This window comes from Porites lutea, chromosome 2 (assembly GCF_958299795.1).
Source record: "Porites lutea chromosome 2, jaPorLute2.1, whole genome shotgun sequence".
NCBI classification, from domain to species: domain Eukaryota; kingdom Metazoa; phylum Cnidaria; class Anthozoa; order Scleractinia; family Poritidae; genus Porites; species Porites lutea.
Genome location: NC_133202.1, coordinates 54,037,263 through 54,063,280, shown reverse-complemented (window position 1 = coordinate 54,063,280; position 26,018 = coordinate 54,037,263). Strand labels below are relative to the sequence as shown.

Here is a 26,018-nt window from a genome sequence, read left to right as displayed (position 1 = left end):
ACTTTGGAACAATAAATTTCGCACCTCCTTCCAAAAAATGTTACCTGTTGTTTATTTCCATTTTTCTAGGAAACTCGATTAAACTCGATTTGACTGGTATGACATTACTTGATTGTACGGTGAAGTAACAGATAGAAAGGCAGGAAAAACTCGCCAGCCCCTTCGAAAACAGCTCCAAATTCCTTTCCCTCGCCGAACTCAAATAACTCCTTGTGTTTTACATCACCAGTTGACCATGAGTGATCTTAGGGCCTGTTTACATGAAGGTGGGGGACCCCATATAGGTGCCGAGGTAACATGTGGCGGGTCACCCCACCTATCATGTAAACATGATCAAATTAAAATGAGAGATTATATGGACACGCGGGTTACCCCACCTCCCTGGGGTACTATGCGCATTTGGTCATATTTTCATGTTAATTTGCGCAATATAAATGATAAATACTATTATCTCCAGGGGGAGGGGGCACTCAGCAAAGTTTTATACCGGGAAGCTCCGCCTCGAATTCCAACCCCTTCTTTGTGACCCTTTGATTAGCATTTGCTACCCCTTTTATATACCTTCTATTGACAGATGGTACTCCTTTCGCATACCTAACTAATTTAGAACGCTACAAGCCTTATACCTGCTGTGTAAATGCACCGTCTTTTACGCCATAAAATGAAATTCTTAGACCTTTGTTAGGCCCTTTGCGAGACCTTTAAGACAAAGTTACGTAACCTCTTTTCGGCAGAGTTTCCCCGTACAGACCATTATAGGGACTATTAGTACCTCTTCGGCTAATCTTACGGATTAGCCAAAGTAACGCCTAAAAACATCGTTGGTGTCTAACTCTCTTTTATTCTGATCTGTTTGCAAACCGTCAAACCGTGCCTGTACAGACCATGAACGAACTAGTTCTAAAATTCAGATTTAGTTCGTTCATGATCTGTGCATGCACCGTCGAAAAACCCTCAAATTAACGGTAACCCGTTAACCAAAGGCAGGAGCCAATTAGTAGTTTCCGCAACGTTTGGTTACTAGAAATGTGTCCAAGCAAGCAACCCGAAATGGTTAGAAACAGAACTATCTTAGAAAATCTTCTCAGAAACAAATATTAATTTTCACGAAAGGCTGATGTGTTTCTTTTTTGCATAAAAAAAGATATGATAACAGCTTATGTTCTAAAAGATATGCTTACAGCAAAACCGAACAACACGAAAAACACGCATTTCAAGACCTCAAGGTAACCAGGCTTTTGTTGGATGGAGAGGTGTGGACAGAATCAAAATAAACCTTCATAATCTGCGTTTGGTTTGTTTTCGCTTTCGGAAGTGGCTCGTTTGCGCAACCTTCTTATTATGCAGATTAGATGCAGAGATCCTTGCAAGTGGATCGTTTTTTTTTCTTTCAGAAAAAGGTCGCCACCCAAAATTTGTGAATAGGAAGTGGCAGATAGAGGAAAACCAAAAAGAACAAAGTACGTGCAGTTTCAAACACTACCGAAGGCTCCCGGAAGCGTAGACTTCCTCAAAGCCCGTTTCCGGTTTCTGCAAACTGATGTTATTTCTCAGGAATCTAATAATCTCTGGCCAAGCGTCCTCTTGTGCTCTAGCGTGACACTTTGTCTCCCCTCCCCACACTATGTGGTGGTCGCCTGACACTGCTCCTGCACGTTTTGCGTAGGTGGCATAAAAGTGCGGTGTGTAAGGTGGCTCAATGAGATGCCCGGCACCAGGATAGCGCAAGACGGAATACTGGTTTTCTTTGCCATGCTTCCTTAAGCGATCTCGTATCAGATTTACTGAAAAAGTGGCATCAACATTCAGGTCGTCAGTTCCATAAACAAGAAGGAGCGGACAGGAAAGATTTTCAACAGGTGCAAGGTAGGGGTACTTTGACTCTGGAATATTTGAATTGGTGGCTATTGGAAAAACATTACGACAGATGCTTCCATCTTTCACCAGTACTTTTTTACTTTGATCAAAGTGGGCTACCTTTGAAATGAAACTTCCTTTGTACTTAAAGGCTGTGGGGTACACATGTATGAGAGGAGAAATGGCAGCAATGGCTTTGACAGGTTTCATTTGAAGGTTTGCCATAAATAGAGCAATCATTGCTCCATAGCAGATGGCGTGAATACCAATCCCATGCGGTAAGACCTTAGGGTGACTGCTCAGCCAATTAGCTGCATCTTCAAAGTACTCCATCTCGTGGTACGGTGGAAAGGCTGGTAAATCATCATTACCTATATAAGCCAATGCGAGAGCAGCAAATCCATGAGACGCCAGTAGGGCAGCTTTGAATTCCACTAATCCGCCCGTGGCTCCAAGCAAGTCTATCACACCTGGAAAATAAACGAAACTTGCTTTTTTTTTTGCCCTCGCTGTTTCATTATCGAAAAGTTAAAGTGTCTCGATACAATTTTTCGGAGACCATACCGATATTTTTCAATCGCCTTTACAGCGATTTCATTCTTGTCCGGTCGCCACAAAATTTTCACCACTCTCTAACGTTAGATTGAAGTTTGTCAAAATGAATTTGCAAGGTAAATCGATCTTACCATGACAACTATAAACAAAGATCTTTGAAATCAGTTAAACACGAATTTTGCGACATCTAGCTAGCCCTGCCGTAGAAAATCCAACATCAGGAAATTATATAGTGGAGTTTGGCAAATAACCTCAGTGAGAATAAAAAAAAATTGTGTATGTTTGAATTCATATTAAACGCAAATAAATTTCAAACCTTATATATTCAATAGTTATGATAAATGAACGAATAGCAAATTGCAAACAACCCATATTACTTTAAAGTAGCATCACCGTGCTTCTCATTATCGCTATTTCCATGCTGGGAAATTTTGGTGCGTTTCCATTTTTGCCATTTTGTAAACATACGTTTTCTCTAAACGCCATTCCAAGTGCAACTTTATGCAAAATCTTGATTTTTAACGCTTTCCGATATATCTTGACGGCTCTGTGAAGTCTTTAAAAAATTCATAATGTAATCTTTGTGATGTTTGGAATAATGTGTCAAACGTTGACTTTTTTTTTAATATTGTAGGTTATTGATATGCTATGCTTTGACGGTTTCAACACACTCCGTGGGGTGGGGGTAGGGGTAGAGATATGTACAGTGTTAGTAGCGCGCGGATACAATTTCGCGTGTGTTAAAAAGCGTTCGAGCTGTGCAACTGTCCCAAGACTTTTGTCCATGATTGTAGCTTTACGTTACGAATAGGCCAAAAAAATCTACCTTGCGATAATCATTGTTTTGACGTTATGCTAATTGTTTCCAATGAATCTACATACCACCATGATTGAAACATTCTCTGGAACGGAAACGTTACTAGCTTAAATTAGTGTTAGAAAAAGCCACGACTATAAGTATGCAAGAAATGGTAAAAACTGTAATAAGGTCACGGGACGAACCAGAAGGCAAATGCGAATGCGCGGCGAATGCGTGTACTTAAGGCCGCGGGGAACACCAATCTATGAATAAATTCACAAGGCAAAATTTTGCTTGCGCTACATCTCTTAAAACGTTTATATTCAGTTTCGGCTGTTTTAGAAGCGATTTGGATAAATCTTTAAAGAGACACCGTAAAATGATGGAAGTTTAGAAGGGTTGTTTTTATTTGGTAAATCGAGCTTTACGGTAATGCTTTAAGCCACAGTTGTGACAAATTGGGAAATCTTGACTTTGTGTCCAAGTGTGCGGAAAGAATAGAAGACAGCACCCTGTGATTTTATTAATAAATGATCGCCAAAACCTCCAGTGCGTCATGTTTTGAGCAGATTTTACATTTTAATGTTTGCCAGCAAGAAATGTCTTGAGTAAAAAAATCAGCAAAATCTGTCATCCCTGAAATTAACGTCTTATATCTTTCTTCATTTTTAAACCATAAGTAATTCTTTTAAACTGTACAGAAATAAGAAAAAAAAATACTAGCGGTTGTGTCATCGAGAAACGCGACAGCAAAGTGAATTGAACATTTGGATTTCTAACTAGCAACTACTTCTTGAATCATCGCTAATTTAATTTTTTTTTCATTATTACTTAATTTAACTAAAGTAAGAACAAATTATTATTTTAAACTAATATTCAACATAAGATTTAAGGCTCACAAATTATGGCCCCCCTTAAAGGTGTCTAATGGCTGCCTGCTTCTAGAAAACCAGTCGGGCACACAAGTACTGCGATTACGAAACTGTGGATAATAAATGAATACCTACCAGGAAAAGGTCCTTCACCAGGAGGAAGAAAGAGCGTTCCTCGGATTCGTCCTTCTCTTACAGGAATTCTTTTCACTTTATCTGCCATGTACCACCTCTGAAATGTGGTGCTTGATAGTGGCTGTAACTCAGGTTGTTCTTGGTGCGGAGTTACATGACCATCAAAGCAGCTTAAGACGCCGTTATACGGTTTGGTAACATCTCTTTTGAAAAGGCGAAGACCCTTTTTCTGTTCTGGAGCCTGTTTCAGGCTCCATAACAATCCCATGGGTTCAACACCGCTGTAAGATCCTCCCAGGGAGGGATCACGATCAACATCAACTTCACCGTGTTTATCAGCGATGTAGTGGGCGTGAGATTGGAAGATTTCTCCGCCGTCGCCGACTATGTTGGCTCCAAGTGTAATCTTTTGTAATGGCTCAAGCTCTGATACTGTAATTTTAGTCATACTGTCTATGAGGGAAGAGATTGGCTGTAATTTAAGCATTGTAGTTACGTTTCGCGGAGAATAAAACGATTCCGAGGATGTGTCGCACCTGCTGTTGATCTTACCGACTTTAAATGCAGGACGATAACAATTGTTTTATACTGTTCAAGATGATTGGGGGAAGTCCTATCTTGTCAAGAACTTCCTGTTAACGGAAGTAGACTTGCATTCCACTTGAAAAGAGCACATTAAAGAGATAAATTTTAGCACGAAAAGTAATTGCAAAATATATTTTTAACGTAAAAGTCTATTTTGGATAATAAAGGGTTAATTCAACTGCAAAAACCGTGGACGAAGATCCTGCTAGTTGTTAACGTTGGATCTCTAGAAAGAGATATAATCAGCCAAAATATAAAGAACCAAGAACGAGAAGTCCAAAGACTACTGCAAAGCTGATTTAAAACATCGTGTATTGTTTTTTATAACAATATTGGATAACACTTTTTTTGAAACAAAATCTGATTAGAAAGTACTAAAACGATTGGCGATTTTCAGGTATGGAAACTGAGTGTCCGTCACATCACTGCCATCTGGTTCATTTTATTAAACAACACGTCTTTTTTCGCAGTCATGCATAACATTAGCGAAAAATCACTGGCAAATGACAAAATCACAGCTTCATTTCAAACAAATATGTCTCCCAATCATTATATTAAACGTTACAAACAGCAAAAACGGACTTTGAAAAACTGTTAGGCTAACAAGTTTTCAAAAAAATGTTCTTCAAATTTGTCCATCCGTGTTTTGTTTTGCATATGCTGATCGCTCAATTTGGTGACAGTTCCCACTGTTTTAAGTTTGATAACTCTCATGACACTTAACAATTAGTTCATGCGTCAGCGTGCGTATGTCGAGATATTGAGCACGCGGGAAGTTTGGGTGAGTGCTCTCCAAACTTCCCTTGCTCCCTTTTTGGGGTTTAAAAATTCTAGCCCCAGAGAAAAATTAGGAAGCTCTTCCTCGTCAACCGGTTGGCTTGTGGCCATTTTAAGCTAAGGTTTCCTCTTTTTCCAACGCGTATAAAAAGTCACTCGTGTTAAGAAAATTTTCTCGAGGTGTTAGTTCGCTGACGTCATTAGCGCGCTCAACAAGAATATGGAGCACGCTCGCGCTATTAAATTTGATTACTTGAAAATTCTAGCTATGTTATAATGCTCCTTTAAGCAATAACCTATGAAAGGAGTGATAGCGTCCCAAACACACTCCTGCCAGTCTCGTGCACAACTTCTGGCAAACAGTCAGCAAACTTGAAGTGCCAGTTCTCACTGATATGGTTCACTTGTCGTTTTGAAAACTCATTGGTGATTTTAATGAAGCCAAATCTGAGGTTGTTTCTGCTGGATAACAAGTAACATGATACTTTCGATGCCTTATTAAGCTTGAACTTGAACGTTATTGAACTCCCCTCTGATGGACTTTTCAGTGATACAATACGATGTTAAAACCTATAATCCATTATATAATCGAAATCACAAACAAAACAAAACTAAACGTCCAATTAGTCTATTTAGTCGGTCGCGTATGAAGACATTTCGGTGAATAATATTTGTCAAAGTTTCCGTTTTGTAACGACACTAGCGTACTTGCTGTGAAGATGTAAAACGCCATTAGATTCGGCAGATATTAACTTTTATTATATTAAATATTAACTATAGGGAAGTCCAAATATATTATTTCTTTGAAGTATTTCCTACTCTCATATTACATACAAATACTGGGACTTCCTGTGTAATAATTTTGATTTGATTCCTCTCAAACAATAGCATCTAAAACGTACTTGCAAAACAATTTACAATAAACGCACCAAGCCTTGACGTTCGTTCCCTCGAATTTAGGGCAATGACTCGAAATACAGAATACAATTTAATCACACAAAATTAATAGGCAAAATAAAATTAATAGAAACAGTAATTCATAACATCCACCGAGTACTATCGGAGTATGCAGCAACAGTCAAACATGTGAACCTGCATTAAGGGGACTGGACCCAGTTATTTTGGGAGGGTACCATCCTACTTTGAAGCTCTCTGGTATGCCCACCTTTACTTTGACCGTAAGTGTAACATATAGCATGGATAAGATATAGATACAATATAGCATAAAATTTTGGGCGATCGGAGTAAATGTCACGTTGTTATAGTGCCACGCCTCTTTTGGGTCTGAGTCGAAATTCTGCTGTTGCCGGCATATTTTTGTGAAAATCTCTGGGCTACTTATAGTGCGCATTAGTAGCCTGAATATCAGGCGTTTCTGGGGGAAAAGGGCGTCCAAAATAGCTAAAACTATAATTTCTATATGTTTGCATTACTCGAAATCGCGCGCATTTACAAGGCCCTAAAGCTTTTTGCTGACTTGCTAGGACCCATCTGTTATAAAGATCCCAAAAATAAAGGGACAAATCTCATAGTTTATTAGTATAATCGTGTAAAGTTTGCTTATAAAATTCACATAAATTATGATCTTAATTTGCAAACCGCTGAATTTCTCGTTTTTGCGGGCAATAATGAGCACTATATGTAGCCGAGAGATTTTCACGAAAAAATGCCCGCAACAGCAGAATTTCGACTCAGACCCAAAAGAGGCATGGCACTTTAACCACGAGACATTTGCTTCGATTGCCAAAAATTTTATGCTATATTGTAGATTTTTAGTCTATATGTTATCCGTGCTACATGTTAGACTCACGATCAAAGTACTTGAAGGTGGGGATACCAGAGAGCTTCAAAGTAGGATGGTACCCTCTCAAAATAACTGGGTCGAGTCACCTTAAGCGGTCACTTTTTTAAGTTCCGAAAATCATTTCCCTTTATTATCTTGTTTCTAAAATATTTTTGTGAACTAAAGCCTGAAGGAAGCCATAAAAAATGAAATAAGTAAACATTTAACATACATATGTTCAACGCATGGGACTGATTGCATGAGGAAGAAAAAGTCGAACGTCCCAAATACAACTCTTAATACAGCATTAAAAGCTTCACCTCTATAAATTTTAATGAGGGAGATATTTTAGTTGCCTGTAGTTTAATCCGGACATTGCTCCTCTTACACGTAAGACATCCCTGAAGGTTAATAAGATGCTGACAGTAAAAAATTGCTGCTCTTTTAGAGGAAACTAATTTTAACCCAAGTTAATTAAGTGAAATGGTTATGAAGCCCGACAGACTTCTTTGTTATGTGTTTTTGTTAGCTTTTTTAGACTTGACCGTGCACAACGCTGAACAGAATTCTTATCATTTTGAACTTATTGACCAATAGAAACATTGCATTAATTTATTCAGTCACAATTTGTGACTAAAAAAAAAATGTTTTTGCACGGTCAGGCAGCCTTTCAAGACTTAAACTGCAACAACGTTGTTTTCATCTTTGCTGTTTGACGGTTTTTCATAACCAGTCTCCTCTATTACCTAATGTTTTAACCATGTTCGAAAATAAGTTGGTGGTCAGTCAACTTTCGTCTTGCCACCATGGCTCGACATTACGAACATCCGAGTAATACGAACAGCAACCAAATCCTCGACAATAATTAGTCGTCTTACTAATATATATATACAAAATAATCATGCCAATAATAGTTAAATCTCCCGCTCTTAAGGACATTCGCTCCTACACATTTTTCGGTCACAAAGGGCACAATTATTCTTGTTTTAAATTTCTTTGCATCGGAAAATGAGCGGCATCTTTGAACACGTGGATAGCATGTGTAACTTTTTCTTAATTCCTCTTTCCCTCTGGGCACCAGAATTTTAGTATCGCTTAATTATTACTAAGTTTATTCATTCCTTCCATCCACTAAAGCTGCTTCCTCGGCTTATCTTAACTGAAAGGACATGTTATCGGTATGAGCAAGGGTTTTCCATAGAGATTTCTTTCGCACCTTGTCATTAAGGACCAATTAATTTGCTGTTCCGAGGGTGTTCCGGGCAATGGCGGGTTTTGATTGTATATTCTGGACCTTGAACTATCTATACCGATAACTTAACAGGTTTCTATATTTATAAAGCCCAAGACTAAGTGAACAGACTCAAGAATTATAAATAATCATACAGGCAAATAAAACCACAAAAGAAACTAGTCTTGATAAAACTAGTTAGTATATACTAAAACAGTGGATAGTGTTTTTCGCGCGCTCTGATTGGCTACTCAGTCAGTGAATATCCTGCCCCGCACTATTCACTGATTCACCTCCAGTTCCTCCGACAGAGCGACACCAAACTCTCGTAAGTTTCGAGCAAAATGCCTTCCCGGTTTGCTTCCATAACAAACAAAGAAATTTCACAACTAATCGAGTAAGCTGTTCCGAAATACACGAAGAAGGTGACGAAGTTCGGGATGGAAGTTTTAACCGGTAAAGCTTTGTCTTTTTGACTTGAATTTATCGATAAAACCGGCCAAAAAGTTTTTTGTTTACAAATGCAAATTAAGCTTAAGTCTTGGGTTACTTTATTTAGTTGACTTGTTCATAAATAAGCTCAAAACTAAATTTAATAATCTTTTTTACAGGATGGTTTTAAATACAAAAAAATTCACAACTGCTTTTGAGGAAATTTCCCCGCAAGAGCTAAACAAATGCCTTCAAAAATTTTATTTGTCGGCAAGAAAAAGCGACGACCGCGGCCGTTCGGTCATTGCGCTCCAAAATTGTAATCGTTGCAGGCAACAGTAAATGAGTTAAAAATCATCATTTTTGTGCTCAATTATCTCACCGTTTTAGTATATACTAAAACAATTATTCACCTCAGTGTCGGTGGCTAGTGGTGGATATCCACCACCACTAGCCACCACCACTAGCCACCGCCACTTCGGTGAATAATTGTTATTTATTACTGACCAAGCATGTAAATAACCCAGAAGAACTGATCTGATACGATAGGCCATTTGCACGATGGCTTCATTTTACTAGTACGACTGGAATGCTTTTCGTTTTTCATTCCATATGTAAATTTGGTAGCCCCAAATGGTCCATTCACTTTGACTCTGAAGACGACTACCGCACAGGTTGTCGGAAGGTCAGTCACTGTCAACAACATCCTTTCAGGACTACACTCATGATTACATGGACTATCATATCCCTTATACTTATTGAAACAACTCGGGTTCAAAACTTTTCAAATTATTTGTCATGTATTGGTATTTATGATTACAAGAGACCGTTTTACCGATACGGCGGCCATATTGATTAATTAGATTTAAGGAATATTATGGGATGCCCAGGGGTGGCATGAGCACGATCCGATAAACTCGCTGAGTATTTACTCGCGCTTTTCGGGCCAATTTTTCTTTAAGTTTTCCTGGAAAAAGATAGTAATGGGAAAAAAAGGTCGTTGTGTCGTGTTTGGATGTAATAGTGATCGCCTTTTCCCCGAAAAATATACAGTGAAGTTCTCTTTTTGCCCGAAAGCGCGCGTAAATACTGAGCGTGTGCCCCTGGGCATCCCATAATACTCCTTATAAATTAATCTTATAAATTCAATATGGTCACCGTATCGGTAAAAAGGTCTATTGGCAGTTTTCAAAAAGAGTAACTAAAGATGTCGTCTTGTTTGTTAAAATTCCGTAAATATTAACGTCTGAAGCTTTTTTTATTACGAAGAATTATCAAAATTGACAGAAATGTTTTACTGACAAAGGCAAAAAGAATAAGACCGAGATACGTTGATCTTCAGCCCAGATTAGGGTTAAGTTTATTTTTTCGTAAGTTTTCAACTGTTGTTCAGATCTAAGGTTTTAATTTGAAGCAGTGCGGAAAGGCTCTCGATGAATACACCTGCCGCCTTTTCAGTAATAATGGGAAGATGAAGGACTAGGAATGAATGGAAGACGACGTATGTCATTTCCGCTTGCTCGAACAGCTTGCTCCCTTCCATTTATTTGCATGCAAATCTAAAAGGCGAAGCGTCGAGAATCAAAGGATTACACGTTTTCTTACAGTTGGAATATAGCTCTATTGCACGAGTAAGTTCATTAATTTCTGCGTTTATTTTACACTTCAGAATATTACCAAATTGAATATAAGATTGAGAGGGATATGGCACCTAGGATTGATCGAGTGAAGCGTTGACAAAACTAAATTTTCTTCCATTGAATTTGCGGTTATCATTGCCTCCATCATTAACAGAATTAACTGTTATACATTGTATGCGCATGTTTTACTATAATTTGTGTTTTTTCCTTTTTTTCGTTTTTAACCGTTTCTGCAAGAGGCATCATTTACTTCCAATATTTGTATTGCCCGTTAATTTATAGATGATTTCATAAAATAATGGACGGCCTGAGTCATAAAATTCTGCCGCTTTGTTTTCTCATTGGCAAGAAAAGCACACTTTGCTCGACTTTCATTCTCCAACTATAATGATTCTCTTCTATACGAAATTTGGGAAGAGGGATCGCTTGGAATCACAAATATGATCAAATGAAAGTCATGGGTCACTTCCACAAGACGAACATAAAATATTCACCAGCGCGGTCCCATGCAAAATCGCATTGTGAAAACAAATATTAATTGAATTTCATGCAGAATGGATTTTCTCCTTCTGCTTACACATACAAAGCACCAGAAAATTTTTTGTGTATGATGGGTTTTACTTGTGCTTATATTCGTTTCTTAGTTCTCGAATTTGATTACAACTATTTCTCCCCCAATTTTTTTTATTCCTCGATGGCTACCGCGCAAGCTGGCAAACGAACACTGAAAAACTAAATAAACACTGTTCAAAAGCAAAATTAAAACATAATCAGTGATTCGCAATAATCAGAAACGGGCAAGAAACTTTTGCATGCAATTATTAAAATGTTGTTCATTTGTTCTTAACATATAAGGTTTTAAATTCCTTAAATGTATAATTCTTAACTTTTAATGGGATTTTCTTTCCAACTGGCGTGTTTTTGACACCTTGTTGTTTTTCTCTCAAAAGGATGTCTGTCAAGAAATCTTTACTAACTGTGTACTCTCAGGCCAAGTTTCGTTTCGTGCTATTGGAGAGAACTTATCTGTTTCAAGTAGCAAAAATACAGAACTTGGTATAAAAAAAATACACATTCGCTGATTTCACGTGAAGATTTGTTTGGTGTTTACACATTCGTGAAAAATTGAATTTTTTTACAGCTTTTAACATCAGTTAAGTAAGCCATGATTTGTTCCACCAGCACCTAATTCCATTTGACTAGTTTCAAGTGCACAATTCACTCTCAACGGTCCACTAGCCCATATTACCATCCATTGTTTACCCAAATGGAGGAATTCTCTTAAACTTAAAATAGGATTGAAACCATTTTTTATCAATTTCGCCTTTTGGCACAAAACATTACCACATACTAATGAAAACAAAAAAAATTATGACAGTATACTGTTTGGGTAACCTGTGGCCTACTTTCGTAAACATTGTGTCGAGAAGTTCTCGAGTTCTCTTTAACAACAACAACAACAGCACAACTATTATTTGATTTATTTTGGCATATAACTCATTGGTAACCTGCCCCGTATATAGCTTGAAAGCTAGTCGGGGCAAGATGAATACACACACACACAGAATTGTCGAAGAATCTATTAATATTAACAATAACCGTAACAATAAACTGGCTATAATATACAAATGGCTAAAGACTACGATAACGATAGCATGCCATAAAATGATGAACGAGTCGAGAAAGAAGAATTATTTGGCTAGACATCGAATTTTTTTAATTATGATGAGGATTTGGCAGTATAGTCATATTCGCTAGCGGATATAAACGTGATTTCTTATTAGTTACCTGAATACTTTTATTTTTGTGACTTTCAGTAAGCGCTTAAATAAAGTAACGAGTGGGTAGATTTTCATTTGCCAGTTATTTTACATCGTGTTTTCCGGCCGCCTTCAGTAAATTTGCATTTTAACTTTTCATTGAGAACACTTGATGAGATAATTTCATGTAGTGGAACAGCGAGAATTTCGTCTTTGAATTCTGAGGTATATAATACATATATATATAAATATAATTATATTTTTCCTGCAATTCCACACGTTTTACACATAACTTAAAAAAACTAACTCTAAGAACACGATATTCATCGTAACATTTCAATTAAAAAATGGCAATTTTTCAAATTTATTGATATTTTTACGCCAAACTTTGATCGTTAAGTTCACCAACGCCACGTTATGAAGACTATAAGATTTTGAGAAGTCTTTTGAATCTCCTTCTTTCAATTTTGTCTTGCATTTCCTTCACAGAATGAGATAGAAATACTCGGCTCACGCGGCGCCGATGATATTTTCAGTTATTTATTTTCCTTCTGCTCTGAACTAGGAACGGTCTTTCTATGTCAGTTAGATGTTAAAGGAAAAAAAATTATTGAAATCATTATTTTCAACAATTCTTTGATCGAATGAGAAAACGAATCTGAAAGTATGGAAACTTGTCTTATATTTTCGTGTTTTCAAATCAAAGATCAAAAGATGAAATTTCCTCTTAATATATTATCTCCAGTAAAGTATTCAGCGTCTTTAAACGTTACTATTGTCCCTTCTTTGTCCTGCTTAAATGTAGTTCGGTATTGTTGAGTCGGCTGACCAATTTTGAAAGGCAACTTACGAGATTTTTAACCAAAAAACAAAACAAAATCACCCTCTTTTGGCTCCCTTATTTTGAATCTCCAAACACCCTGCACTTATGCAAATACGCTTTGAATAATTACTATCTTTATACTGAAATCTTTTGAATGAATTTGTTGTAGTAATTTTAAAAACTGAAAAGCAGGAAAAGGATTGAGCATTTTTCTTGCTAAATCTTATTTCTATTATGATGAATATTTTTTTACCGAGCAATTTCTTCTAAATACTTAGGTTTCCAAAATTCTAAATTTTCCTTTCCTCAGTAAGTTTTTTTAACCTTCGAAAGACCATAATAAGCTTGTTCACAATATCAGTTAATGTCTTATTCATAAGATTCCTCGTTCTTGTTTGACAGTCGAATAAAAGCGTTCATTAAATATTAACGATTTCGAAGGTTTTTGTACCTCACCGTCTTGAAAATCAGAAACCTTGCATGTAAGTTTTTTTCTAAGCATGAGTAGCAAAGTAGAAGTCTATGTTTTTTTCCTCAATTCTGTTTTCCCTTTAAATCGAATTTCCTTTTAAAATTTTTTGCTCTTTTATTTTGCAGCTGCTGTTGTCAAGTGGTGTTTCGAAGATAAATGCAAATTTCGCCGTGATCGCCAAGAAAAACGAAGGGGTCAGACATTTAAAGGACAAATTCAATCAAAGTTCGCGTTATAAAGAAAAAGGAAGATTAAACCCAAAGTTGAAGTTGCTTATAAAGAAATCGCTCTGGAAGAACTAGCGACAGAACTCAACCGTCACATTACGCGGAAACAAACGAAGGAGAAGAACCGAACGTGGTTTATTTGATTAAATCACCTCAATTTGAAACGAAGGAAGCAGTTCGCTTTGTCAAAATACGAATTCCTGTTGACACTGATTTTAGAATGTGAGTTTCAGTCACGGCCCCCATGCTTCAAAGTCTTGGACAGGCTGTAGGGCCTTAATTTGAAACAGTTCTACGGCGGCCATATTGTTTTGATCAGGCAAGAGAGCATATAGAACTGTGGTTGTTAAGGTAAAAATTCTTTCGGACTAAACCAACTTCAACCATATTTCAGTTGTAAAGGAACTTTTACCAAATTGAAAGAGAGCAGACTAAATACACCTTGAGAAAATTCTAGCAGGATTTGAAAGTGGAATTAATCTGCCAAAACTGCCATAAAAATGTGTTGCTCCTGTCTGTGCAATTGTATCCAGGCATTTCTTTCAAACTGCTGCAAATGTCTCGGAAAATTGGCCATGGCATGCTGTCGTGGTTTATGTCGTTGTTTCTGCAACGCCGTCTCTCCAGGCTGTGGATTCCTTTGTCAGATAATTTTGTACGCCTTTTTTCAAGGTTTCAACATAGGCACCGATGTTGGCGTGTTCATGGAGACAACGGAGACTTACGCGCGCTGTGATGAGTTGTCCACTGCGACTCTAGTCCCGCTGACTAACGAGACGAATTTGACGCGTCCATACTGCGTTGGCACTGAGAACGCCACGCAGGAATTAATAGGCGACAAAGCAGCGACGCTTCAAATCCTTCAGAGTGTCTTCTTCTTCTTTGTGTGTCTATCTGGAGGAATTTACGTGGTCCACATAGCAGTGCTCTTCCCAAATATGTGCAAGCACTGGAAAGACGAAAACTTCGAGAATATAGTACAAGATTCTGCGCCTTATTACCGGAAGATACTCCAAATTCATACGCTGTTCCTGTTGGCCGAAACTCTTGTTCATGATGTGCCCATGTCCTGCCTGGCTGTAGAGCTTTGCGCGCAGATGTGGGGTGCTGGAGGAATCAATTGCTGGGAATGTACCATGACACCAGATGATCTACCCGTTAATCCAATGGGACTGATTAACTGCGAGTTGTGGTTGGGTCTTTTGCTGGGCTCCATAGCTATTGTCAGCATTTACAAGGGTAGGTAGATGAAGGACATTTTATATGTTATATTTAGGTGTGCTGATATGCGCCTTTTGGGACATCATAGCTGCCCCAGAAACACCTGTCCATTTGCTGATTTTCCTTTGTTTCTGTTTAAACAAATAAATTTATAAATAATTGATTAAATTATTTCGCGATTTGGTTACACAATATGTAAGTTCACAATTAATCTTAATTAGATAAAAAGCAAGTTAACCTTTTATAGCAACTGCTTCAACGTCCACTTTAGCTTTTTTTTGTATGAATTTGCTGTTTTGATGTTAAGAAAGGTCTTTGTCGATTTTAAGTAACTTTTATTTGGTCTAACGAAAGTGGGGAAAGTGGTATATCAAGGTAATCAAATAAATCTTATTTAGAAAGAGCAGCAATTTCATACATTGTTTCAGGAATACCCAACGAACTTTTTTCGCAAACATTATATTATCTTTGTAGACTGTCATATTTAGAGCACACGTTTTTTGGTTTCAAATGACAATTAATTCAGAGTCTTTCTTATCATCGTCATTGAAACTATTATTATCATCATCCTACTACTCATGTGATGAAGGAAACAAAATCAACTGCTTTACGCTAAATTGATATTCTCTCTTGTCTTTGAGTAAAGGTGCGTTTTGTTATTCTTATTTGTTTTTATTATTTTAGTGTTTTCTCTTCTTTAAGAGGTTTAATGACCAGACAGCCACTAGAGCTTTCCCGCATTACGCTCCTATGAGCAAACATAAAGAAATGAGGACAAGGCTCGGTTGGACAATTTCATACAAATCACTGTATTTTGTCCACCCGAGCCTTAAGTTGCTGCCTTTGTTTACAGGAATGTAGGAAAGGTCTCTTAGCTTCTTTTTCAATAACCATGAACGCTATTTTACGCTCAGATAGTCAACTTTACACTCTTTTAACATTTTTTTTCAGGTATCCTGCCGCTTTACGCCTGGATAGGAAATCCATTCTGCTGGGCCTGCTACCCTCTCCGTGTCTGCGTTGTGCTTCCAGCAGGGTTCCTTTACTGTGTGCTTACTTTAGCCCCGGCGATGGGCGTGGCCATCAATCGATTGTTCAATGTGGCACCGCAGATGAAAGACGAAATGGGAACTATCGCGCAGACCATCTGGACGTTCGGCTTGTTCTTCTGGGGTATAATATTCCTAATTACGTTCCTGTATAGGTATTTATGCGGGAAGTGTATTTGCGCTATATGCTGCCCTTGTGAGAAGAAAGAGGGAGGAGAGGGTAAGGAGGGTTCAGGATGCCTTTGTTGATTGAAATATTCGAACACAAGTGTCGGAGGTAACATTTGTTTTCAGGTCGCTCTAATCTGAACTAAATTTGCTGTTTGAGGGGGACTTTTTGCGAATGCAAAGGGTATAGTTATACTTTAATGAACTAACACACAACAATAATCTCGCAATGCTTAGGACACTTGAAATTCCTGTTTAAGAATGTTCAGTCGCGTCTGAACTGTTTGTCTGCGTTTATTATGGAATACTGTGCTAGTTTTCATAATAGAGCGCTCTTATTAACGTTACATATTTGTATTTCTTTGCCTTGGGACAGTTTCTTTGTGTTAAGTGACGCGGGTTTTAAATGGGACACATGGTGAAATGGCAAGCATGCATGCATTCGGTATGCTTACATCTTAGCAAGGTTTAGAAGCTAGAAAAATGTGGCGCTAAGTGCGACTGAGCTCCAGATGTCATTCTGTCACTAAAGCTGACACCTCTTAATTATTTTTGTTGAGTGAAAAAAAAGGGTTCATTTAAAACAAACAAACAAACAAAAAACAAAGTTTAATCCCAATAGGTCGATGACGTAATTTATTTCAGAGATTTTTCAACGCACACCACCTTCCCTAAGGCCGTCGGGATTGACCTGAATTAAACGTTCCTTGGCCATATCCAGGAGTGCATTCATGCTGACCTTCCGAGTGTCCAATTATTAAAACGTTATGCAAACTTGGAGCTTCTGATAAAGATAATAATAATAATTATGATAATTGAGTATAAAATGTACTGCTGAAGAAAGAAAAAATGCAAGTAAAGCAAATGAAAATTATAAAGCCATAGATCAATGGCTTAGACAGGTAACTATTACTAGGAGGGTCTGATCATATACGTTAAGCAAACGACAAGTGAAGTAGTTGCTGTTTTATGGCTAACAAATTAATGAAGAAAATTTTTCAGTTCAGTTCTTAGAACTACCGTGGAGATTTGTTTGTTAATACACCAATTTCGATACATAAACATTCATACTTGAAAACAAGGCTTAAGGCAATAAAACACAAGAAATTAACTATTAATTATTAATTGGTGACTCTCAAAATATATTCTTTTGTTTTATTTCCCTAAGCCTCGGAGCCAAGTATGAATTTTAATATATAATATATAATATATATAATCGAAATTGTTCTATTAGAAAATCGTTTAAAAAAGTTGTTATCTATTTGCGAAATGAGAGTCAGGAACATGCTCATTTAATGAATGTACAAGTTAAAATCATTTCAGAAATACCTTTTTTTTATTGTTCATGCAACAGCAGTATATTTTTATATTTTAAATATTCTTTTTTTGTTCGATATTTTTTGCAGATGTAAAGCCCTATATGGGCAATATTTCATGCAATTTTGTCTCGCCATTTTGCTGCGATACAAATTGAAAAAAAAAATAGATAGTAAAGTAACAATACCTAGAATGAACATGTCTTGGAACGTTCCTGCATGTTGCCGTTAGCGTTGCCCTCTTATTAGGAAATAGTCAGGAACTACATGTACCACCCGAGGGAAAGACTGAATACGGGTGTTTTACGTACCCATCTTCCCCACCAAAAAGAAGATGGTTTCTCCATTGGCATGTTCCCCTTTTCAATACTAACAGAATGAAAGTATAAGCTAGATTTAAATGTGTAAGTGAAGTTGTTTGTCTGACACCCGAAAATAAGACTCATCAGATGGGTTGTATAGCTTCCCATCTCTTGTCAAGGTGCATTCATCGAGCATGTTTGTTTTAACAACTTCAGTCCAACAACAAAGAATCATAATATCACTTATAGCAACGTTCACTGCAACAAAAACGTATCGATACATTTCAGGGTCTGTTACACCAAGTAAATCCTGGGGGAACTTGCCTCACAATGGCGCTACAAAATTTCGAGACAAGTTGCAAAAAAAATTCTTAGTTGGTGACATTTCCTGAATTTAGCTGTTGAGATGAACCCCAAATGAATTGCTGAAATTTTCAGGAAATGAGTAAACCACCCAGAAATACACTTGGCGTGGGTTGTTTGGAAAATGCGTCTTTGAGTTATAGGCCACTCAGCTACATCCAAAAAAATGAAATAAATAAATAAAAATATAGTACAAGAAAAATTATACATAATTACAATTTATATCATCAAGACCATAAAATGAGAAATCCAGAACATAAAACGATAGCTGGAATAACATAGCCATAAAAATGTAACACCTCTATAAATCAGTATAAAAGTACTGATAATTTTTAGTTGCTGATTACAGTGGAACTCCAATATGGAGCCGGGACCTCTATATAACTACCCAAGGGAACCCCAGTCTAACGAATGGCATTCTTGATCCCAGTTATAGTAAAACGTATGGAGCAGTATCCCTATATAATGAACTCTTCTTATAACAAACGATTTTTGCAGTCATTCAGCACTTCGTTATTTTGGAGTTCCGCTGTTAATGCGAGCGTTGTCGACTGTAGGAATCTTAGCCCTACCACAGGCTGAATCTAAGAAAACTGAGAAAGACATATACCCGACGTGGCCTTTTTACTGATCACGAAAATAAACTTTTCGTTTTGATTCATTTTTCAATGTCCCTTCTTCCAAAATGAACGATACTGTATAAATGTGTGTTTTTATTATTTATATATTTATTTGATAAATTTCTTGTCTTCTGACCGATGACGCTTGTTAGATGTTAGTTGATAAAAGTTCATAGAGAGTGGTTTTCAGTTACCACATGTCCAAGGCAGATGCAGTTACCATATTACATGTGCTCACGGTAATAATATAAAGGAACACAAAGAAAAACCAACGCGTTTTCCGGCTTATAACTCGCCAAATATGTTACTGTATCAATTAACTTACTTTTGGCGGTAGTAATTGAAAATCACAGACTCAACTAATTTTCTCATAAAAAGAAGTTTATCGCTGTATAAGTTGTCTATGTCAATGTACACTAACTTAACAGCCTTGGAAATCAATAAAGAATTATTATTATTTTGAAAGTCATGAAGTTTTCAGTATCTTGGGGCTGTTTGGGTTTTAAACATATATACGGTTTTCACTAAGAGGCCCTAGACTCAAAATACTGTCTGACAACCTCAAAACCTTCAACAACGAGAACTTCACCAAAAATGTCCTCGCTTTGGTGAAAAGTGCATTTGAAGGTCCAGTGAAACCAGTACATCAGTTGCCTTTTGCTCGACCAAGAAAAAAAGGTCTGTCTCACTGTTGTAACAAGCTCTTCAATTCCCATGCTTGTGCTCTCAGTAAATATGTATGGAAGACTCGAAACTAAATGTCGTTTGGCAGTCAGTTTCGGTCGCGATCTGTTGATCAATATTTCAAAAGGAAAGGTTGGTCCCATACAAAAGTGCTTCGAAATTTTATTTCCAATTACTTTTGCTATGTCCTTTTTGAAAATAAATCCACATCCTTCCTTTAAAAAAAAAGCCATACTGACTATCCATTATCATTGATTCCCGTTCACTGGCGAGTTTCAAACCACCCCCACCCCCATTTAAACGACAGTACCCTTCCTCCCTCCCCCTCTCTCTCCTCTCCCTAAAATGCACTCTCTCTTGTGAATCAGTGAATCACGCCGATTACGGAGGCTTGTGAAGCTACAGTAAATAAGGCAAGAAGAAACGTGCAACTTTGTTTTACTACATTGCTGCAAAACGGGTTGAATAGCTTTTACCACCCACGTTCGAACCTGTCTTGCAACAAAAAGGTTGCAACCTTTTTTTTCGCTCGTGTGTGGTAAAACAGGTAACGTCGCTGTTCAAACTCGCTTTGCAGCCATGTTATAAAACAAGTTACATGTTTTTTTGTTACCCGTTTTACCCTACCTTGAATTTGAAGTGTGTTGGACAACACGACCACGTTGCAGATGGTCTTGTCTGACAACTTTTCCCGTCATGTACCTGCATTAGTGATCCGGCCCCCTAACAATGTCGTCAATCCTGTCTAACATTTTGATCATTTCAATTACACTGGCAGAAAAAAAATCAAGGCCCTACGTAGAGAGCAGAAAATTAAGTTCAACGTGGCCCAACACAGGTACCGAGTGATTGACATACGGTATACATGTAAGAAACACTGTAAATATTAATCACAGCCATCAGGATATTGCAGGGATATTGCATGGGAGAACTGGAACAAGAACGATCCGTGATTGCTTCAACTTGGGTAGCAAGTATTATGATCTCTTGGTACAAAAGTTGAGTGTTTAGAAAGTTATCACGCCTTTACGCTCTCCCCACCAATCTTCTGCAACTATACTGACCGCGATAAAAGCTTGGAGAAAGCAGCGCGATAGCGCGTCACGAATCGTGGGAGTTTCCCGCGATTCAACGCGCGCAGAGAGAAGGGAATGCGGCTGAAGGCTAGGCAGATCGAAATCTTTATATCTTATATCATATGACTTTGATGGAAAAAGACAAAAATGTTATTAAAGTCTGACTACGAAGGCTGGCTGGTTTTCAAAGCAAAACGGCTAAATGGTGTAAATAATAATGGTGTGATATATATACATTCTTTCCCTTGTGGTTCTATGACATGTAACCGATTGTGGACACAGTGATGTCACGTGCCCCAGTTGGAAAATTTGGGTGATATGTTTCAAGTTCCATTTTTTGCTCCCACCGGAGACATGAATGCTCAATAGAATGGGAAGAAATGATTTCAAAGCAGAGTATCAAGTTAAGTAAAAAGTTGCTTCTCCAAAATGTCAAACGCCGTAACTTTTGTAAGAAGTATTTTTATTTTCATGGTAATTGATTTCAGTTACACTTGATTTCCTTCAGTTAATGCAAATGTTGACTGAAACGTAGACACACCATTTATCCTGCATTTCACGCTCTTGTGATTTCGTCGCTTTTGTCTGCATAAATTGTCAGTAACCCTATCTTGGAGACCTTGCCAAATAGTTATTGAAGTAAACAAGCAAAAATCGGATATTTTGACTTGTTTGAAGCTAACAATACTTTGAATTCTTCAGAAACTGAAGGTAAACATATTACACTTTTTTGTTTCTTCTCTTTGATATTAGTCGACGCAAGAAAGTTCTTCAACTAATGCTCTTATAAATCAGTTTGTCGAAGTGTTAGCAAATGTGGGCAGCTAAAATTTTATACAACGTGGTTCAAACAAATCTTTCAGAATTTGTAACTAATACACGCACACTAGTAAATCGACGGAGGTTTTCTTGGTATGCGATTGGTATGCGAGGTTATTAACTTGAATTTGATTTGTGGCATAACAATGTTTAAAGATGATTACTGAATATGAAATTTCAATACAGCAAGATAATCTTTTTACTGACCTATTTTTCTTTCCGCCCGGTAAGTCTTATATCACACATAGATGAGACTAACGTCACAAGTACTGTAGAAATATTGCCCTTTTGATATGTAACTACGATGGCTGTAACCCCTCACATGCTCCAACGCGCGCGTATGGGCATAGGAACATTATCTACGTGATCGATATACATTCCTGTTCAGTTTATATTTTTAAGCCAACCTAAGTCAATCAACTTTCTTAACCTCCACTTTCTGTTGCAAATATCTGCAGATCACCATTACAAGGCCCCAGACTAACATCGGTGTGAAAATCAACAAAGAAGCGATAACTAAAGATGGCGGATCGAATCTGTGAATTCTGTATGAGTTGTTGCGGTGCAATATGTGCTGTATTTTGTCGCGAAATGACAATGAAGTGTTCATACATCATTCAATTCACCGTGTACAGTATTTTACAAGGCTACAATGTGGCATCAGATGTAGGTATGTTTATTGACGTATTCAGTGCTGTTAGGAGATGCAATGGACTTGGAGATTCACAGGCAAATGGAACAACGCAAGTTGATCCGGGAGGAACAGTTATATACTGCAGGCAACCCGGTAATTTTACATTTTCCGATCTGGACAAGCATATTCTAACGCTGGAGATTCTGCAGTGGTTCTTTCTAATTTTCGCGGGAATTGGTGGAGCACTTTACATAGCACATTTATGTACTTTGTTACCAAATTTGTGCAAACATTGCCGGGATCCCACGTTTGAGTATGACTTGGCATCACCCGACATACCAAGATATTACCGGAAAATCGTTCATATTCATACTGTATTCATGTGCCTGGAGACTTTTATTCACGATATCCCTGTATCATGTCTGGCTGTGGAGCTGAGTGTGCATTACTTCGGGCCAGGGCAGATCAACTGTTGGGAATGCGCAGCAACTGCAAGCTCTATACCTGCAGAACTTTCCCTGAAGAGAGGTAGTCTGTGGATTGGCCTGAAAATATCAGCGGTAGCATTGATAACTATTTATAAGGGTAAGATTATGGAAAAAAAAAACGACAACCAAATAAATAAAATGATAAAATTATTGGCCAAAATTATTTATATTGCAGCCTAATTAAGTTTTGTACTAGGCACTTTTGTATTATGTAGTTTAAAAATGAACCAGTTTAACCACGTGGAAGTTTTTAAAGCGTCAATGAGGTCAGCAGTTTGTGGCGGCGCTAGTCCAGAGACATCTAGTTTAGTTTTGCAACACCAGTTACTCCTCCTCGTTTGTTGATTAATGCATCAAGGCATGTAACTGCAAACGATTTACTAGGAATTCATATGAATCCATAAAAAAAGAGCAGCTGAATATTTCGAGTTCGAGCGATCTTATAATGCAAAATGGAGTTTTGCAAGTTTTTAATGAGAGTACTGAATGAGGGAGGTACTAGATAAATCATTTATCTAGTACAAATCATTTTTTTCGTGTAATTTTGTTTTATTTGTATGGCTGTTCTGATCTGGGAAATTATTTTAATGAAAACTGTTAAAGATACTTTCTCATCATCATCAACTGTCTTTAAAGGGGCTGTGTCGAAGCTGTCATGTTTGTTGGGCTAATATTGTCAACATAGCGTCTATATTGGCGAAGGAACTGTCAGAACAGTTAACGTTAGCGAGGAATTTTTTTCCCGCAAATGATAAAATCACAGCTTCGTATCAAACAAAAATCTCTCCAGAAGCATTACATCAAACGTTACAAAAGCATTACATCAAACATCAAACAACAAAAATGAACTTTGATAAACTATTAGGCTAAAATTAAGTTTTCAAAAACTGCAGCCATGATTGTAATCAGATTCCTTCTCATTCAAGCTTGTATATTCATGCCTTCTTTTATATTTGCTTTGTTATTTGTACCTTCTTTGAATGTTTTGAGCCGTAAGTTATTGTAGTGTCTCACTCGATTTGGCTACAGCTCTCAATACTTGGATTTTGATGAATTTTGTGACCCGGCTTCATTGATCACAGCTCTCTTCCTTTTATCCACAGGAGTCCTGCCTTTGTACTTCTGGATTGGGAATCCATTTTGCTGGAGTTGTTATCCCCTGAGGTTCCTCATCGCTGCACCAGCCGGACTCGGCTTCATGGTAATGGTGCTGACTCCAAGTATGGGAATAGCAAAGTACCGGGTGATGACCAAAGTCCCGGAATTGAAATCAGTGGTAGCCGGGCCATCCGATATCATCTTCATGATTGGTCTAGTGTTCTGGGTAATACTCATCGTAGGATTTCTTTTCTGGAAGATATTTAGCAACTTTGTACTGGACCTGTGTCCTTGTTTGACATGGTGCATGGAGGATGATGACAAAAAGAAAAACAAAGAAGAGGAAAAGACAACTGGCTGTCTATGTTTTTGAGGAGGCTGTGCGTTCGTGTTTAGCCTCTAGATAGTCATATATTCATTAAGTTTTTCCATTAAAATGCCTGACAAGGCTATGGCTATGCTTACACCCCGGGGAGGGGGGCTGGGGGCGGTGGGGTACTCGATATATCCTTGGGTGGGGAGGTGCGGCCCGGCCCCTCATACCCTGACCCTGTTTAAGACAAAAATCGCTGATTTTTGATACCCTGTTTAAGACATTTAACCCGAAACCATTCCCTGTGTAAGACAATAATTTTGCTGTAGTTCAGTTCGTAAAACATACACACCGCCTGTTTATCGTCCAAGAAAAGATACCCTGTTCAAGACAAAAATTGATAAAATCGATACCCTGATTAAGAGAAAAAATGATAAAATCGATACCCTGTTTAAGGCAAAAATCCCCAAATACATATCCTGGCTGGCCGCACGTCCCCATTTAGCCCTTATAAGGGAGTACCCCACCCCCCCCCCCCCCAACTTCCTGGGCTTACACTATGCCGAATAGCTTTTGCGTCGGCACTAATACCATACTGGATAGGGCTTCTGTTCACACATAAGAACGGTGATTTCGGCGCCATTTCTGAAACGGTGGGAATCTGCGCCGCGCCTGTCTCTAAAGTGGAGAGATAGGCTTTCACACTATATACCGAATAGCTTTTTGTTGGCGCGAAAAGCTTTCCTGTCTAGTGTGAATATACCCTACATCGAAACAAACTAAACCAGATTGTAACTAAAGAGAACGGCTTTGCGAAGGCGCTTCTACTTTCCTGGCCGAATTTTATGATCCTAACCGACAGTAGCAGTCTCAGGGAGCTATTACAATGGGCAAGTCTTAGAACGGGCATGAATTTAGGTTGCTGCTTGAAAGCGAATTTTAGCCCGGGAGCAATGCCAGCTTTGAAATTGGGTGGGAAAACTTGAAGGAAATGTTTTTTCGCATTCAAATCTCATGCAGAACAAAATTCTGTGATACCAAGTATATTGGAATGAATCGGAGCTTAAAGTCGTTTCATGTCACAGATCTTCTTGACATGGATCGAGTCAAGAAGATTTGTCCAGAAAGCCGAGCTAGAATCTCAGCCCGGCTGTCTGGGCTGAAATTCATCATGTAATCAGCTTCTTTTATTGAGTTTCTAATTCCCGAATGTGTACCGACAGTATTTTATTTGGAATCGAGAAGAAATCCGTACGGGACAATATCCTTTAGCCCTTTAGTTGAAAATTCAGGCCTTCCTGTAGTTATGCATTTGTGTGGCAATCAAACGCGTAATAATGACACTAACGAGACGGTTATGCAGAGGTGTAGAAACTGGCGACAAGTTCAGGGTTAATGAATTTTTGTTACCCGGTAACAAATTGTAATTGTCTACTGATCCAGTAGGTATATATCATAACCTTAACTTTCTGTGGCAGTGCAGGGTATTTTTTTCAATTTTTTCCATCGTTGATCATGAAAAACTATTTTTGAGAGGCATAGCTGTAGGTAGACGCCAATTGTGTTTGTGAGCTAAAAACTTTAAAAATAAGCTCCAGTTATTGCGATAAAACCACGCCTCTTGTTCAAAATGGTTTGCCCAATAATTTTAAGAAAACGGGAAGGAATAGTTAAAAAAAATTAAATCAATCGATCAGTCAATTATTTAGGTCCTTTTTACAATTTGATTGCAAGAATTCTCATAAATTCAAATATTGTTGAGCAGGAGCCTTAAGTGAAAACTTCAGTCCCTAACTGGTTAAAAGGTGGATGGTGCTATGCACTGGATAAAGTTCTATTCAGCACTAAGAACAGAACTGGTTTATAGGCGTTAGATAATGATTTCGTGGATAACGCTATCCAACGTTTGACAAACGACC

The 26,018-nt window shown here is 37.8% G+C and overlaps 2 protein-coding genes and 1 pseudogene across 3 annotated transcripts; 2 read left to right on the top strand and 1 right to left on the bottom strand.

Annotated features, from left to right (window-relative positions):
• Positions 1-1,479: 1,479 nt before the first annotated feature.
• LOC140926427 (bile acid-CoA:amino acid N-acyltransferase pseudogene) lies at positions 1,480-4,705 on the bottom strand (annotated as a pseudogene).
• Positions 4,706-10,578: 5,873 nt separating this feature from the next.
• LOC140929043 (uncharacterized) lies at positions 10,579-19,452 on the top strand. 2 transcript variants are annotated; one of them, XM_073378868.1, is made up of 3 exons: positions 10,579-10,657; positions 13,847-15,187; positions 16,121-19,452. In XM_073378868.1, exons 2-3 carry the CDS (start codon positions 14,449-14,451, stop codon positions 16,465-16,467), a joined length of 1,086 nt encoding a protein of 361 aa, XP_073234969.1. In that variant the 5' UTR covers positions 10,579-10,657; positions 13,847-14,448; the 3' UTR covers positions 16,468-19,452. The 2 variants fall into 2 exon arrangements, with proteins under 2 accessions (XP_073234969.1, XP_073234970.1); XM_073378869.1 differs by lacking the exon at positions 10,579-10,657 and adding an exon at positions 13,653-13,731.
• Positions 19,453-21,291: 1,839 nt separating this feature from the next.
• LOC140927207 (uncharacterized) lies at positions 21,292-24,252 on the top strand. The gene is made up of 3 exons (XM_073376849.1): positions 21,292-21,458; positions 22,025-22,785; positions 23,792-24,252. Exons 2-3 carry the CDS (start codon positions 22,089-22,091, stop codon positions 24,157-24,159), a joined length of 1,065 nt encoding a protein of 354 aa, XP_073232950.1. The 5' UTR covers positions 21,292-21,458; positions 22,025-22,088; the 3' UTR covers positions 24,160-24,252.
• Positions 24,253-26,018: the final 1,766 nt, after the last annotated feature.